Consider the following 15,548-nt stretch of genomic DNA (forward strand, 5'->3'; position numbering starts at 1 on the left):
AAGTAAATGATACTTAAATCAGAAATCTGGCATAAGCAGAGAAATGGAAAAGAACAAAGCTCAATAAAATGTTACTGCATATACTATCTCTTTCCAAATCTCATGGTCTAGCATGGCAATATAAATGGCAAGTCTTCACCTCTTTTATCTTGAAACCTAGGCTAAGAAGTACTCATTTTATTTAACCAAACCATTCTTTTTATCTGGTACAATAAGTTTTCCTGTTTAAAATACAGAGGAATGTGTGATAAGGATGTGGAAATGTCTCTTGATACTTGTAAAGTTCCCAAATGTGCTTTAGAATTAAAATAGTGCATCAGGCCCAAGGCCAATATTGAAGTTAACTACAAAGATACTTATTAAAGTGAGATCTCACGAGTGTATCCACTGTGCTGACCTCCAGAATAAAGTCGCTATGAAGAGTGATGTCTTATTATGCAGTAATGCTTTGCGCACAAGCTTCCATTTTATTATAACAAACTAGAAACATCCAAATCATGATAAACAAGGAAACAAGAAACAAACCAAGCACTCCTAAATATTTTATAAAATCATATAAGAAGTAAGAAACATGCAGAGACTTAAAAGCACACTTTACTGTGTGCCATTCAGGCGGACTTCGTTTTACTGAGGTTCGCTTTATTGGGCTTCGCAGAGAGTGCATTTTTTTTACAAATGGAAGGTTTGTGGCAACCCTGTGTTGAGCAACACTATTGGCACCATTTTTCCAATAACATTTGCTCACTCTGTGTGTCTATGTCACATTTCAGAAATTCTCCCAATATTTCAAAGTTTTTCATTATGATTATATTTGTTATTGGTGATCTGTGAACAGCGATCTTTGATGTTACTATGGTAATTGTTTTGGGGCAGCACAACTGCACCCATACAAGGCAGTGAATTTAACTGATAAATGTGTGTACACTGACTGCTCCACCAACCAGCCATTCCCCTATATTTCTCTCCCTCTCCTCAGGACCCCCTATTCCCTAAGACACAACATTATTGAAATTAGCCATTAAAAATCCTTCAATAGCCTCTAAGTGTACGAGTGAAAGGAAGAGTCACACATCTCTTAATCAAAAGCTAGAAATGATGAAGCTTAGTTGAAAGCTGAGATAGGCTGAAAGCTAAGTCTCTTGTGCTAAACAGTCAGCCAAGTTGCAAACGCAAAGGAAAAGTTCTTAAAGGATGATAAGAAAGCGGAACAGCCTTACTGCTGATATGGAGCAAGTTTTAGTGGTCTGGATAGAAGATCAAACCAGCCATAATATTCCCTTAAACCAAAGCCTAATCCAGAGCAAGGCCCTAACTCTCTTCAATTCTATAAAAGTTGAGAGAGGTCTTCCCTGGTGGCGCAGTGATTAAGAGTCCGCCTGCCGATGCATGGGACACGGGTTCGTGCCCTGGTCCGGGAGGATCCCACATGCCGCGGAGCGGCTGGGCCTGTGAGCCATGGCCGCTGAGCCTGCGCGTCCAGAGCCTGTGCTCCGCAACGGGAGAGGCCACAACAGTGAGAGGTCCACGTACCGCAAAAAAAAAAAAAAAAAAAAGTTAAGAGAGGTGAGGAAGCTACAGAAGAAAAGTTTGAAGCTAGCAGGGGATGATTCATGAGGTTTAAGGAAATAAGTCATCTCCATATCAGGAAAGTAGAAAGTGAAGCAGCAACTGTTGATATAGAAGTTGCAGCAAGCTATCCAGAAGATCTAGCTAAGATCATTACTGAAGGTATCTACACTAAACAACAAATTTTCAATGTAGACAAAACAACCTGCTATTGGAAGAGGATGCCATCAAGGACTTTCAGATCTAAGGAGAAGAAAATGCCTGGCTCTAAAGCTTCAAAAGACAGGCTGACTCTCTTCCTTGGGGCTTATGCAGCTGGTGATTTTAAGGTGAAGCCAATGCTCACCTACTATTCTGTAAAGCCTAGGGCCCTTAAGAGTTATGCTAAATATACTCTGCCTTTTCTCAATAAATGGAACAGCAAAGCCTGGATGACAGCATTATCTGTTTACAACATGATTTACTAAATATTTTAAGCCCACTGTTGAGACCTACTGCTCAGAAAAAAAAAATTCCTTTCAAAATATTACTGCTCATTGACAACGCACCTGGCCACCCAAGAGCTCTGATGGAGATGTACAATGAGATTAATGTTGTTTTCATGCCTGCTGACACAACATTCATTCTGCAGGTCATGAGGAGTAATTCAGATTTTCAAGTCTCACTATTTAAGAAATACATTTCATAAGTCTGTAGCTGCCATAGATAGGGGTTCCTCTGATGGATCTGGGCAAAGTTAACTGAAAACCTTCTGGAGAGGATTCACCATTCTAGATGCCATTAAGAACATTCATGATTCATGGGAAGAGGTCAAAATATTAACATTAAACAGGAGCTTGAAAGAAGGTGATTCAATCCTCATGGATGACTTGGAGGGGTTCAAGACTTCAGTGGAGGAGGTCACTGAAGATGTGGTAGAAATAGGAAAAGAATTAGAAATAGAAGTGAAGCTTGAAGATGTGACTGAATCACTGCAATCTCATGATAAAACTTGAATGGATGAGGATTTGCTTCTGTGGATGAGGAAAGAAAGTGGTTTCTTGAGATGGAATCTAATCCTGGTGAAGGTGCTGTGAAGACTGTTGAAATGACAACAAAGGATTTAGAATCTTTCATAAACTTAGTTGATAAAGCAGCAGCAAGGTTTGAGAGGATTGACTACCATTTCTAAAGAAGCTCTACCATGGGTAAAAAGCTATCAAACAGCATTGCATGCTACAAAGAAATCGTTCGTAAAAGGAAGACTCAATCACTGTGGCTAACTTCATTGTTGTCCTATTTTAAGAAGTTTCCACAGCCACCCCAACCTTCAGATGCTACCACCCTGATCAGTCAGCAGCCGTCAATGTTGAGGCAAGACCCTCCACCAGCAAAAAGATCACAACTCATTAAAGGCTCAGGTGATGATTAGCATTTTTTAGTGATTTTAATTTTTAAAAGTATTTTTAATTAAGGTATGTATTTTTTTAAGACATAATGCTATTGCACACTTAACAGACTACAATAGAGTGTACACGTAACTTCTATATGCACTGGGAAACCAAAAACTTCATGTGACTTGCTTTATTGCCATATTCGCTTTATCGTAGTGGTCTAGAACTGAGCTCAAATATCTTGGAGGTATGCCTGTATATTCTTTAGAAATATGTGCGTAAATGAATAAAAATATTTTACTTAAGTAGGCATAATATAATTTAACAATATTTAGGAAGGTTCAACTTCATCAAAATACTTTAGCTCTGAGTATATTATTGTTTATTTTGTTATTAAATGTTTCTCATGCAAAGATTAAATGGGTCAAGAACACAGTATTGATGCATGTGAAAAACTTTATAACTTTAAAAGTTTCATATAAAAGCTATCCCTTCAACTGTATAAATGAGCGCTGTGGGGATGTATAAGTTGACGGCAATAAAATGAACAGTCTTAGATATGAAGACCTTTCGGCTCCAGAGAGATTTAAAGGCATGATGACATTTGATTAGTCTTTAGTGGGTTTATATATAGATTAGGTGAGCTATGCATATCTCCAAAGTCTTCATCTTGTTCCCATCAATATGAGAAATATATCGAAGGGTTACAGTATCTGTAATCTTAATACTGATCAGAATTTATCTTAAATGTTATTTAGTATATATAGATGCACTTTTTCTTATTTGATAAAGCCAGGAAATAATAATCTATATTAAGTTTTATTGTTTCAGTTAAAGAAAACCTGTCTTGGCCACGTGTCTTTTGAATTGAGATGATTTTCAGTAATTCGTCAATGTTCATATCATTAGTGCTAGAATTTGAGATTTAAAGGATCAGTAAATCTTGTCCCCTAATAAAATCACCAATTTTTGTAAAAAATGGTTTTTGTACCATTTTTTTGTAAAAAAAAAAAAAAACACCCCAGAAGTAGTTCATGGAGTGCTACTTATGATAATTAACAAATACAGCATTTCTTTTATTTGTCCAGCTATTTTGCTTGTCCTTCATGATGTTCGATAACCAACCTAGATTATCATTTCTAGCTAAGCGTTGTTTCTGAAATTTAATAAACATAGTAAATCATTTCTTTAAATTACGTAATTTTTAGTTTCTTTTAGAATTTAAATATCCAAGTTTGGTGGGATTTGTTTTTCTTAAAATAATATGGAAATGACACCACGAAATGGAGTTTTGCAAAACAGGAGAGAAAATAGTATGCAGTATTTATTTTTAAAAACCAAATTGAAACATTTCAAAGAAAATATAATCTAATATTCGAATACAGTTAATATGCTGGTCATTTTAAAGGTTGGCTTATACATAAACATTGTTTCAGCAACAATAAAAACAATTCAATGAACACATACCAAGAAATCGCACAGTTCTCCTCACCAGTGGGTTTATATAGCAACAGTCTCCAGTTAAAATAGTTTTCTCCTGGTTTTCAAAATCCCTTGTGGCCAGTTGTAGGCAAAACACAGCAGTTTCTCCAACTATTATCTTCCAAGGAAATAAAAGATTAAAGAACATTAGAATTTAACCAGTATAAATGTAGAATATTTTAATTTTTAAAAAATGCAAAAAGAGGACTTCCTTTGAGTGGTAATAATCTCAATATAAACCTGAACCATATTTGGGTAACCAGACCCTTTTTTTTTTTTTTTTTTTTTTTTGTGGTATGCGGGTCTCTCCCGTTGCGGAGCACAGGCTCTGGACGCGCAGGCTCAGTGGCCATGGCTCACGGGCCCAGCCGCTCCGCGGCATGTGGGATCTTCCTGGACCGGGGCACGAACCCGTGTCCCCTGCATAGGCAGGCGGACTCCCAACCACTGCGCCACCAGGGAAGTCCCAGACCCTTTTATTATAACCTTATCCCTATATATATAAAACCCGTATTTCCCTCAATTCAAAAAGTATTAAACTGATAAATTATGAATAAAAACAAACTATAACAGTTTTGCTTTCTAAAAGACTTCATTAGAAGTGAAATATATGAAAGATCTTTGCTTTAAGGATGCACTCATTTTTTATCTGTAATTGAATTTCAAGTTTCATTTTTAAGTGATTATGTCTCATTTAAATTTGACTCTGCATATCAGAACAAATCTCAATGAAAATAATCTTGGGACTTCCCTGGTCGTCCAGCAGTTAAGACTCCACACTCCCAATGCAGCGGGCCCAGGTTCGATCCCTGGTCAAGGAACTAGATCCCACATGCTTCAACTAAGAGCCCGCAGGCTGCAACTAAAAGATCCCGCATGCCGCAACTAAAGATCCCATACGCCGCAACGAAGACCCGGTGCAAACAAATAAAAAATAACTAACTAACTAAATAAATATTTTTTTAAAAAAAGAATGCTTTTATTTAAAAAAAAAAGAATCTTGAAAGGATCTAATATAAATATACTAATATAAAATTATATTAATACTTTTATAACAAGAAAATATAATCAAAATAGTATCATTATTCTATTCTGGGACATTATTAAGAATTGTAATCACTAATATATTCTTTATACTTTAGTATACATATGTCATTTTAATCGTCATAAAAACTACATGAAACAGAGAATATTATCATACCTCTTTGACAAGGGAAAAAAAAACAAGACTTGGAACTCAAATGAATTGTCAAAGGCCACAGAGCTAGTGAGGAGAAAAATTAGGTTCTGATACAGATTCTTTACTCAACTATGTGATTTATGAAAGGACCTGGCTACCTTCCACTGGTGTTTGTACCATTTCATTAGTTTTTATACATGGTCTTTAAAATCACCCATCAGGGTATTAGAACAAGTGTCATATGTCATAATACCATTTTACAGATGAGGAAATGAAAGCTTGAGGAGGTTAAATAATTTGCTCCCCATAAGGCCAGTCAGAAGCCAAGCAGAAATTTCTGACTCAGCCCTAGATCTTCTGACTCTATTTAACACCACAACCACACTAGAAATAAGATTATGAGAAAAGAAACTGGAGCCAATAGCATGTCTCCTAATTTGTCATTGTTTAGGTTAGTTTTTAGGTCATCTTATCAAGGTTAAATAACGCACTATATAGGGAGTCCCTGACATCCACTGGAGAAGTGATTTTGGGGTCTTTGTGAAAAGATATACCTACGATTACCAGATATTCAAAATTATGAGTGGGAGGTAGAGAAGGAGATCACAGGAGACTAATTTTATCCCAATATGTGCAACAGATTATGAGGCATCTCTTAATTTTTATCCTTCCTTCTACCTCCTTTTCCTCTACTATATTTCTTCTTCCCAGTATGTGAGGGTTCAAAGTTTAACCAAAGATGTTGAGCTGAATTACTTTAAAGGAATCTAGCCTTGCCTATCTGGTAAGGTGGAATTGAATTAGGAAAGGCTAGAGTCTATAGCTTTCCAAATCCTCCTGAACTTTTTAACTTTGGCAAAGTCGAGCAGGTCAGCATGAACAGGCACAACAGGTATTTTTTTATGGGTTCATCAGCTGCCACCAGGGTCCTAGGAGAAACTGACAAATAGACAAGCTGTGTGCCTGACACCTTCTTATCTCCCATTCTGAATCACTCTTTCCTTCCTCACCCTACCTTCCTCTCTGCTGCTCCTTGAAAGAAGTTACTTTCTGAGTTCTCAGTTCCAACTTTGTCCAGGTCTGTTTTACCCCAGAACGTTCCAAATTCTAACATTCTATCATCCACTTCACATCATGAGCTGACTGATGCCCCCCGATTCTGCCCTCTGAGCCTTCTCTTCCCCACAGCAGGTATCATGGGGTCTCCACTCCCGGGTTGGCTCCACCCCACAGTACACTGAACCCACAACTCAGTCTGTTAACACACTAAACCCCCTAGACTGTAGTAGATACCCAAGAATTCTTACTGAATGCATGAATGAGTCCCATCCTCAATAGATCAGAAGATCTTAGTCTGCCTCTGACCTTTTACCTGACACCTAATAACCACCTTTTTCTGCCTTGTTCTTGTGAGGAAGGCTCTACCCTCTACCCTAGTTCCTCTAAGCAGATCCTGTATGTTTAGTCTCTGACTTGGTTACCCTTTTACTTACCAGACTAAAAGCTGCTTTGTCCGGGATACTCTTCCCAGTTTTCCTAATGCTAACCTCTCGCTTGTCTGTATCCCTGCAAATTGCATGTTTCTGAGCTCCCTGTTTGTGTCTTGAGCATATCTGTCAAAACACTGTCTCAGTCAATATTATTTGGCTGCTACTAAAAGAATCCCACTCAAACTGGATTAAGAAGAATAGGGAATTTATTCTAAGGTTGGTGGGTTATCTCAGAACCTACTGTGAAAGGGCACAGGATTAGGTTGAGGGATGGAAATTTCTCAGGAGTCCAGGCAACGACTCTCTCAGTCTCATTCTTCTTCTCTGGAGTCGTGCTGTCTCTCATCTCAGCTTGTCTCTGAATGCCTGACTCATTCTTGTCTTTCTGCAGCCGCTTCTCCTGCCTCCTAGTGTACACAAGGGCTCCAGCAGTCTCCAAAAGCCCTGCTTCAACATGTCAGCTCAGTTCAAGGAAAATTCGACTAATTAGATTTACTGAACCCTGAATCAAAATTCCCAGAAGGTTCAGCTTGAGACAGGTGTCTCTTCGGTCCAATTAACCAAGGTTAAGAAGGTGTGATATGGTGTATGAAAACTGCCTGGTGGGTAGAAAGGTTAGTTCTCAAAAAAAGCGAGTTGCCGTGATGTCTACTTCAAACTCCCATCCATTATATCTTGCTGGACCTCCTCCGTGCTAGTTCTTGCCCTTCGATTAGCACTTTCTACCATGTTCTCTGGATACTGGCTTCTGTCTGCCTACCTGGACTTCATCTCATCAAATTCATGTGCCTAGGCCCTAGTGTCTGCTTTCCTTCAGTGGGTACGTCTGCTTCCCATGCTCTAGTTCTCCCTCCCTCACTGTAACATCTGTGGAACACCTCATCCAAATCATATTCTTTCTTAACTTCCCTCATCCCAACTTCCTAAGTCAAAACTCCCATTGCTACACCTCTCAGATAAATTCAAGTAATGAAAATAACACAATTCTTATTACGACGAATACCTAGATGCCTCTGAGTTAAGGACACTGCACTGATGTTTAAGGAAGGGTTTATAATCTAGTTGGGCAGACACAAGGTGAGATAATTAATAATGGTGCAAGGCTGTAAATGCTGAGTTTTGACGGTTTGGGCAATAAGTGCCAGTAGAACATTTAGGAAGTGTCACTGAGTCACTGAGGCCATCTATGGTGGCCATGAAATGTGCCACTAGGATCTCCTGCTCTGGGCAGGCTTTTGGTCTGATGTTCCCAGTTGTCACTCCTCTGGATCAAATACTGAGTCCCTGCTGAGGCCACACTTCCTGTAGGCTCCTCCTGGCAATGGCTAGGCATGGTGGGGGGATTCAGGTGAGTCTATTCCTCTAAGATGAGGGATAAAGACTCCCCATGATTCTGGCCTTTCTTGGAGCTGTGCTGTACTCTGAGGTGCTTCCTACCCAATCCTCCTTCCTTCCCCGTCTCCTTCACAGGGGTCAGCCCTCCATCATAGTCTGAAGGTTCTCCTTGCCTTCTCTAGTTTACCACCCTGCAACTTTTAGCTTTTACAAGTGTTTCCCTTGATAAATATATGGTATATATCTAATCACATTTGGTACCTGCTTCTAGAAGAACACAAATTAACATGGCATCAAAGAAAGACAGGCGGTGATTCTTACTATGATTCAAGGAAGGATAGTTCTTAGACAGATGTAGAGGATTTGGATGGAAGCCCTATGGGGAAGACAGTATTAGGAGAGGAAAGGAGATAGCCTTTCTCCTTGTAGCTCTCAACTTGACCTGAACATAAGGCTAAAGTGGACTGAGTTTGCCTTGGAGGTAGAGGCTCTGGTCAGTGAACTGCAGACCTAAATTCTATGTTCCCTGATTTTATCAGGTTCTTTTTCTCTTGACCTGTCAGAAGCCCTCCCTAGAGGATTTCATTCCTCCTAAGGCTTTATCAACCCCTGCTACTGTAACAAGTCCTAAATATTTCTCTCTCCCCTGAGCTCCAGATGCAGGTCTCCAACCACCTATCAAATAGCAACATCTCAACATGCTCAGACCTACATACTGAAGCCTCAAAGCCTTCCCATCCAAAGTGAATTCCAGTCTCCCACCCTAAACCTCCTGTCCAACTTGGACACACAGGCTAAAACTCTCACACCCTTACACACCATGCTGAAACCTTCATTTCCCTCCTCTGCCTCTCTCTATCAACTGCTAACTTCTATTGCTCTTATATTTTAATATTCTTGTATTGCTCTTATATTCTCAGAACTCACCTCTGTGCTTGCATTTTCCCTGCTCAAATTGTGTGCAATCCAAACTTCCTGTTTACAATTTCCAGTGTGTCTTCATAGCCAATGGAGTAACAGGAATTGTTGTAAGAGACTGTTTACAGGTGAACCTAAACCCATCTTTTTCAGCTTCCCTTACAAGCCTCCAGACATGCTATGTTCTAGTCACAGCTAAACATTTTCATTCCCCAACATACCAGGCATTCCCATACATTCTGGCTTGTATACTTGGTCCGCACTTATGATAGGCAATGGTAGGCAGTTCTGTTCTTAAGATATGATTTACATACTGCGTACTCTACTGCAACTCTACTCCTGGTACAACCCATCCCTCCCTCCCTCTCTGTGTTCCAAAAGCACTTTGTATATTTATTATGGTACTTTACGCATGCTTTTACAAGTATCAGTAACATCTGTCTCCTCCACTTAATTGAGAGCTTCTCTGAGACAGGGATTGTATAATGTTATCTTTATATTTCCATATTAAAACACAGTGATCGGCAATAAATATGAATGGCTGCATGAATGAATGAAATTGAGCTCAATCTGCCCTGAATAGATAAGGACACCAACCCAGAGAGAAATAAAGAAGCCAAACATGGTTGTTACTGGCACAACCAGAATCTGAATCCAAATTTAGAGCTATTTTGACCACAGCCTTTACCTAGGAATGTGTAAGCTTTTCCTCTAATTTTTCCCAGGTTAAGCCAGGTCAGCCCCCTGATCCCCACTGTCGGTCCTCAATGCTCAGGTTACATCCTGGAGTTCCACCATACTCCTAGCATTTCTACGGTTTTAAGGGAAAGGTGCTGGGGCACAAAGCACTTTTATAACTCCTGGAATCTCCAGATATAAGAGAACTGAGTATAGAAAAAGACTTTCCTGATCCTTTTGACACACACACCAGTCTTCCCACAAAGACCAAGAAAGTTTCACACCACCCTTTTTAACTCTGCCGTTATTATTTTGAGGTTCTCTTTCCAGTAAAATTTCTTCATATTTCTACTGCAGGCATTAGGTTCTGACGTGTAACTGAGGACCTGGTGCTTTGGTCATTTCTCACCATTGTCAAGAAGGAGTTCTTAATCTGGAGTCATTGGCTGCCATTTTCAGTAGATTCCCAAAGCAGCCCTCGGGGAAAGATCATAATTGCTTGCTTTCTGTCCTGGGAGTGGGAGACAGGGAAACATGACAGGACAAGGGCATGGAAGCCATAGATGGAGATGCTAAAAGCTTTGTAGTTTTCCTTGATAAAATTCCCTTTCTCTGTGAACTTATAAATGGAAGCCGTTTCCAGAGAGAGCTGAGATGATGAACAGTGTTAACTGTGACCCACCAAGAGGAAGCACGGCCCCTCCTCCTGCCTGCCACAGGCTGCAGCAGGCTACAGAGAATGAGAAAGGAGTAGAACATCGGGAAGGACACCTGTGGCTCTGGCAGGGAGAATCAACCCGCTTCCCATGGGCCAGCAGTTCGTTGGGGGTATTCCTCCCCCACCTCAGCAAAAGCTCCCCATTCACTGGGAAATAAAAGAAAAAAAAAAAAGAGACTCTACTGGTAGAGGGGGTGTAGGCTGGCACAGTAAGAACACAGCAGTCAACCCTTACTTCATTCCTTGCATCTGCCTTCCAGCTCCCCTCACCTGGGCTCACTAACCTCATCCCACCATCACGCCTCCCCTGCTAAGAGAGGGGAAGGGCCCTGTTCCCCCAGTTCCATTGGAAGCCCTCAAGCAACCTCCCTGGAAGGTTGCTATCATTCGTGGTCCATGACAATATATCTGGAATGTGATAAGATGCCCACCAAGGGCTCAGGAGCTGATAGTGAAGGGCTGTCACTGCTCCACAGAGCTGTGTCTGAGCAACTGTGCTGTTCCTTGAGTCACAGTCCCCTCCCCACTGCACCCTGACAGTCTACCTCCTTGGAGGAAACAGTTGTGCTCCTGAACCTCACCCAGCCTGTAAATGGAAGCCCTACAGTCCACTGACCAACCAAAATGAAGTACTATATGCTCCCTATGATACACCACCCTCTGAGTCACTCCATCATGCTTTACTGAACTCAGTGTTGACATTATGAAGCTGCTTGAACCCTACCTTGCTTATCGAGCTGGGCCTATACAGTCCCCCTTCCTAAATGACCCACCAATGCCTCCATCTCATCTTTGAACCCAGATCTGGTATCCAGTTCTGTTTCTTATCTTTTACTATGTTCGCCAGTGAGTAAAAAGCTCCACGTGGCTAATGAAAGCAACCTACAAAAATACAGGTATGGATCATAAATCACTAAGTATAAATTTCTCTGTTATGAGCACATAATGTTGCTCTCATACCTCAGCTTCCAGGGGCTGACCCTCTATTATCCCTACTTCTTCATGACAAAATACAGAAGTAAGTTTTTTCCAGGATGATAACATCATGGTAGACTTTCATCAAATGTCAAATTCCAAGTAGCTTTAGTTTTCACCTATAAAAACCCAATTAGAAATTCCTCTCCCCTTCAACTGGTGGTCACTCAAACATATCCATGCTTCATTGGTTTGAAATTAGCACAGGAAAAATATTTCAGATTGTACTACAGCAGCAGAAGTCATGTAATCAGTGTGGTGGTACTGGGCATGTGTCTCACACATTTCAAATATATGTCAAATGATAATAACAACTTTAAATCATAAAATTTTAGTGATGGCACACAGTTAAGTTTTAAAATGTAGGAGGGTACTGGGTTTATATGTAAGTTCTTATCAACCACATTTTTCATTCTTGGTTATTATACAGACATATATAGAGACAGAGCTCATTTCCCATCTAGCCAAGGAAAGTTCTAAGCTATACTAAGAGGTAAAAAGCTACACTGGCTACTATCTCATTAATTTTGTGTCATGATACAGAGAAACAGGTTTCTTCTGTGTATATATGGATTTCACTCTCTCTAAGTAAGGCAGTTGTTAACTTCTTGGAACAGTTTCTGAGTGAAATTGAGGTTAGGAGAGAGGTGAATTAATTGAACTAAAATAGTAATATAGTTAGTGAAGAAGTAGTTGCACAATCCCTGCCAGCAATTCAGAAACTATGGCTGTGTCTTGCTATATAACCTGTTTATGTTTCATAATTTGACCACCAAAAACTTGTATCCTCACTTTCATACGATAAAGTAGCTGTGGGAAGTGGCTACCTAGCTTGGACCAACATTCCCTGCACACCCACCTCTAGGTGATTTACACCAAAGGACGAATTACCTATGGTAGTTTCAGACCAAAAAGGCAAAAAGTCAGGTGACTTCTCCATGTTCTCTCCCTGCATCTGTTAACTGGACGCAGAGAGATTTCTGGGTCCCTCAGTTGTTGGTGCCACAAGACGGAAGGAGGTCCCTGAATCAGCAGCCCTGCGCTAGACTGTTACGTAAGTGAAAAACTCTAGTGTATGAAGCCAGTGAAATGTGGCAGTTTATTTGTTACAGCAGCTAGAACTTGCTAATTTACCTGTTTTTCATAAAAAGGGAGTAAGTCTCAGGCTCCGAGTACTCAGCAGAAAATAACTGGCTATAATAAAAGAACACTGGTTTTCACTGTATTTAATTTATGGTTACCCTCTATTTATCAAGTGATACTGGTGTTCCATTTACAGTAATAATACAAGTTTTCTTTTATAATAACTTGTTAGCAAAGTAGATTGATTTAAAGAAAAAATAAATGATAGTTGAGGGGATATGCAGCCATGATAGAAATCATGAAGGTAATTTACCCTGAGAGGTAAATTTGGGAAACATTTAACATATAATAAAAGCTAACTTAAAGCTTCTGCACAGCAAAAGAAACATTCAACAAAATGAAAATGCAACCTATGGAATGGGAGAAAATATATGCAAATCACGCATCTGATAAGGGGTTAATATTCAAAACATATAAAGAACTCACACATCTCAACAGCAAAAAAGTCAACCCAATTAAAAAGTAGGCAAAGGAACTGAATAGACAGTTTTCCAAAGAAGATTTACAAATGCCAACAGGTACATGAAAAGATGCTCCATATCACTAATTATCAGGGAATGTAAAGCAAAACTACAATGAGATATCATCTCACACTTGTGAGAATGGCTATCATCAAAAATATGAGATAGCAAGTGTATGAGAGGGTGTGGAGAAAAGGGAACCCTTGTGCACTGTTGGTGGAAATGCAAAGTGGCACAACTACTATGGAAAACAGTATGGAGGTTTCTCAAAAAATTAAAAATAGAACTACCATATAATCAGCAATCCCACTTCTGAGGGGTATTTATCCAAAGGAACTGAAATCAGGATATAGAAGTTAACCTGCACTCCTCTGTTCAGTGTGGCATTATTCACAATATCTAAGACATGGAAACAACCTTAGTGTCCAGTTATAGATGAACTGATAGAGAAGATGTGTTGTGTGTGTGTGTGTGTGTGTGTGTGTATACAGAATGGAGTTCAACCATGAGAAAGAAGGAAATCCTAGTTTGTGACACCTTTATGAACCCCGAGTGCATTATGCTAAGTGAAATAAATCAGAAAGAGGAAGACAAATACTGCATGGTATCACTTATATATGAAATCTAAAGAAAAGAAAAAAAGAAAGTCAAACTCATAGAAACAGAGAGTAGAATGGTGGTTTGGTTACCAGGGACTGGGAGGTTGGGGAAATGGAGAGATACTGGTCAAAGGGCACAAACTTCCAGTTATAAGATTAACATCTTCTGGGGGTCTAACGTACAGCATGGTGATTATTGCTAAAAAATACTGTATTATATACTTGAAGCGTGCTGAAAGAGTAGATCTTAAATATTCTCACCACACACACAAAAATGTGTAATCATGTGATGGGTTGGAGGTGTCAGCTAGGGCTATAGTGGTGATCATTTTGCAATACAAAATGTATCAAACCAACACGCTGTATACCTTAAACTTACACAATGTTCTATTTCAATTATATCTCAATAAAGGTGGGGGAAAAAAGATTTCAAAAACACATAGCATGTGTGATGTTTTAGGGACTATTCTCAGTGCTTTGCAAATATTTACCAATTTAATATTTAAAACAACCCTATGAGGTAGGCACTGTTATTGAAATCCAGTTACAGATGAAGAGGATGAAGCACAGAGAAAGTGTCCAGGATTGGATATAGAGTGAGGAACCAACCTCTCAACCCAAGACAGCCCACCTCCTGAGCCTATGCTCTTAATCTTTACATGTTAAGAGCAGTGGTTAAGATGTGGGTGTGTGACAACAAGGAGGCCCTAATACCTTAGGGAGAGGACAGATTTAGTGCAACAGTGGGACAAAGGTAGCTTAGATAGAAGGCTAGGAGGCCAAGAACTAGATTTGTTCCTGTGAAATAAGGTTTGTAGTCTTTAAAAAGAGACTCCTGTTAAAATGCAGATAGCAGGGGATAAGAGACACATGAAAGCTGTCAAACCACCCAATGGATGAGACAATCTTATTAAATCATTTTTAATTGCGAAACCAGAGGAAAGGGATATTTTTTTTTTTTTTTTGAGAGTGCTCGATGGGCGGTGATTCCCAGATACGGTCCCCACACAAGCAGCATCAGCAGCATCTGGGAACTTGATGGAAATGCAACTCAGGCCTCACCCCAGTCCTACTGACTCGGCAACTCTGGGCACGGGTTCCAGCCGTCAGTGTTTTAATAAGCCCTCAAGCTCTCTACAGGCTATTTCAAGGAGTCTAAAACTCCTGATTACCACGTTTTAAATTTGTCAGGGACATTTTATAAAAGGGGTTTCTAGATATTTATTTGAACAAATATTAGGTACTTGTACTTTGCAAAGAGCTATTCTAGGCATTGTAGTGAAGGGTGGGATTGTAGAAGAGGTTAAATGAAGCCTAAAATAAAAAGAAATCCAATGCTCTCACTTTCCAGATGTTTTACATGAGACTTGGAGAGATGAAGCACCCTGACAGGTCACCTAATGCTCAGCACCCCAGCAGGTCATACTCATTCTCTGGCTCAGAGTCTACTCACCGCACTTCCCACTACGGCTGAAATGCAGGAGGACGTCGGAGAAACATCCAACTTCCCTGCCACTACGGTCACATACACAAGTAATACTAGCGAATGAACAAAGAAGGGGTGAGATAAGGAGTTAGTGCTGACCGAGGACTTGAGTATGCGAGTGAGCAAACACCCTTGCAGAAAGGG

At 39.9% G+C, this 15,548-nt stretch overlaps 1 protein-coding gene across 1 annotated transcript in view; it reads right to left on the minus strand.

Annotated features, from left to right (window-relative positions):
* PLPPR5 (phospholipid phosphatase related 5) overlaps window positions 1–15,548 on the minus strand; it is a 126,167-nt gene that overhangs the window by 80,705 nt on the left and 29,914 nt on the right. The window contains exon 2 of the mRNA XM_065884367.1: window positions 4,407–4,539. Coding sequence (XP_065740439.1) covers window positions 4,407–4,539 — 133 coding nt within the window. The remainder of the gene's footprint in view (window positions 1–4,406; window positions 4,540–15,548) is intronic.

The sequence above is a fragment of the Phocoena phocoena genome, chromosome 1, assembly GCF_963924675.1.
Source record: "Phocoena phocoena chromosome 1, mPhoPho1.1, whole genome shotgun sequence".
Classification (NCBI taxonomy): domain Eukaryota; kingdom Metazoa; phylum Chordata; class Mammalia; order Artiodactyla; family Phocoenidae; genus Phocoena; species Phocoena phocoena.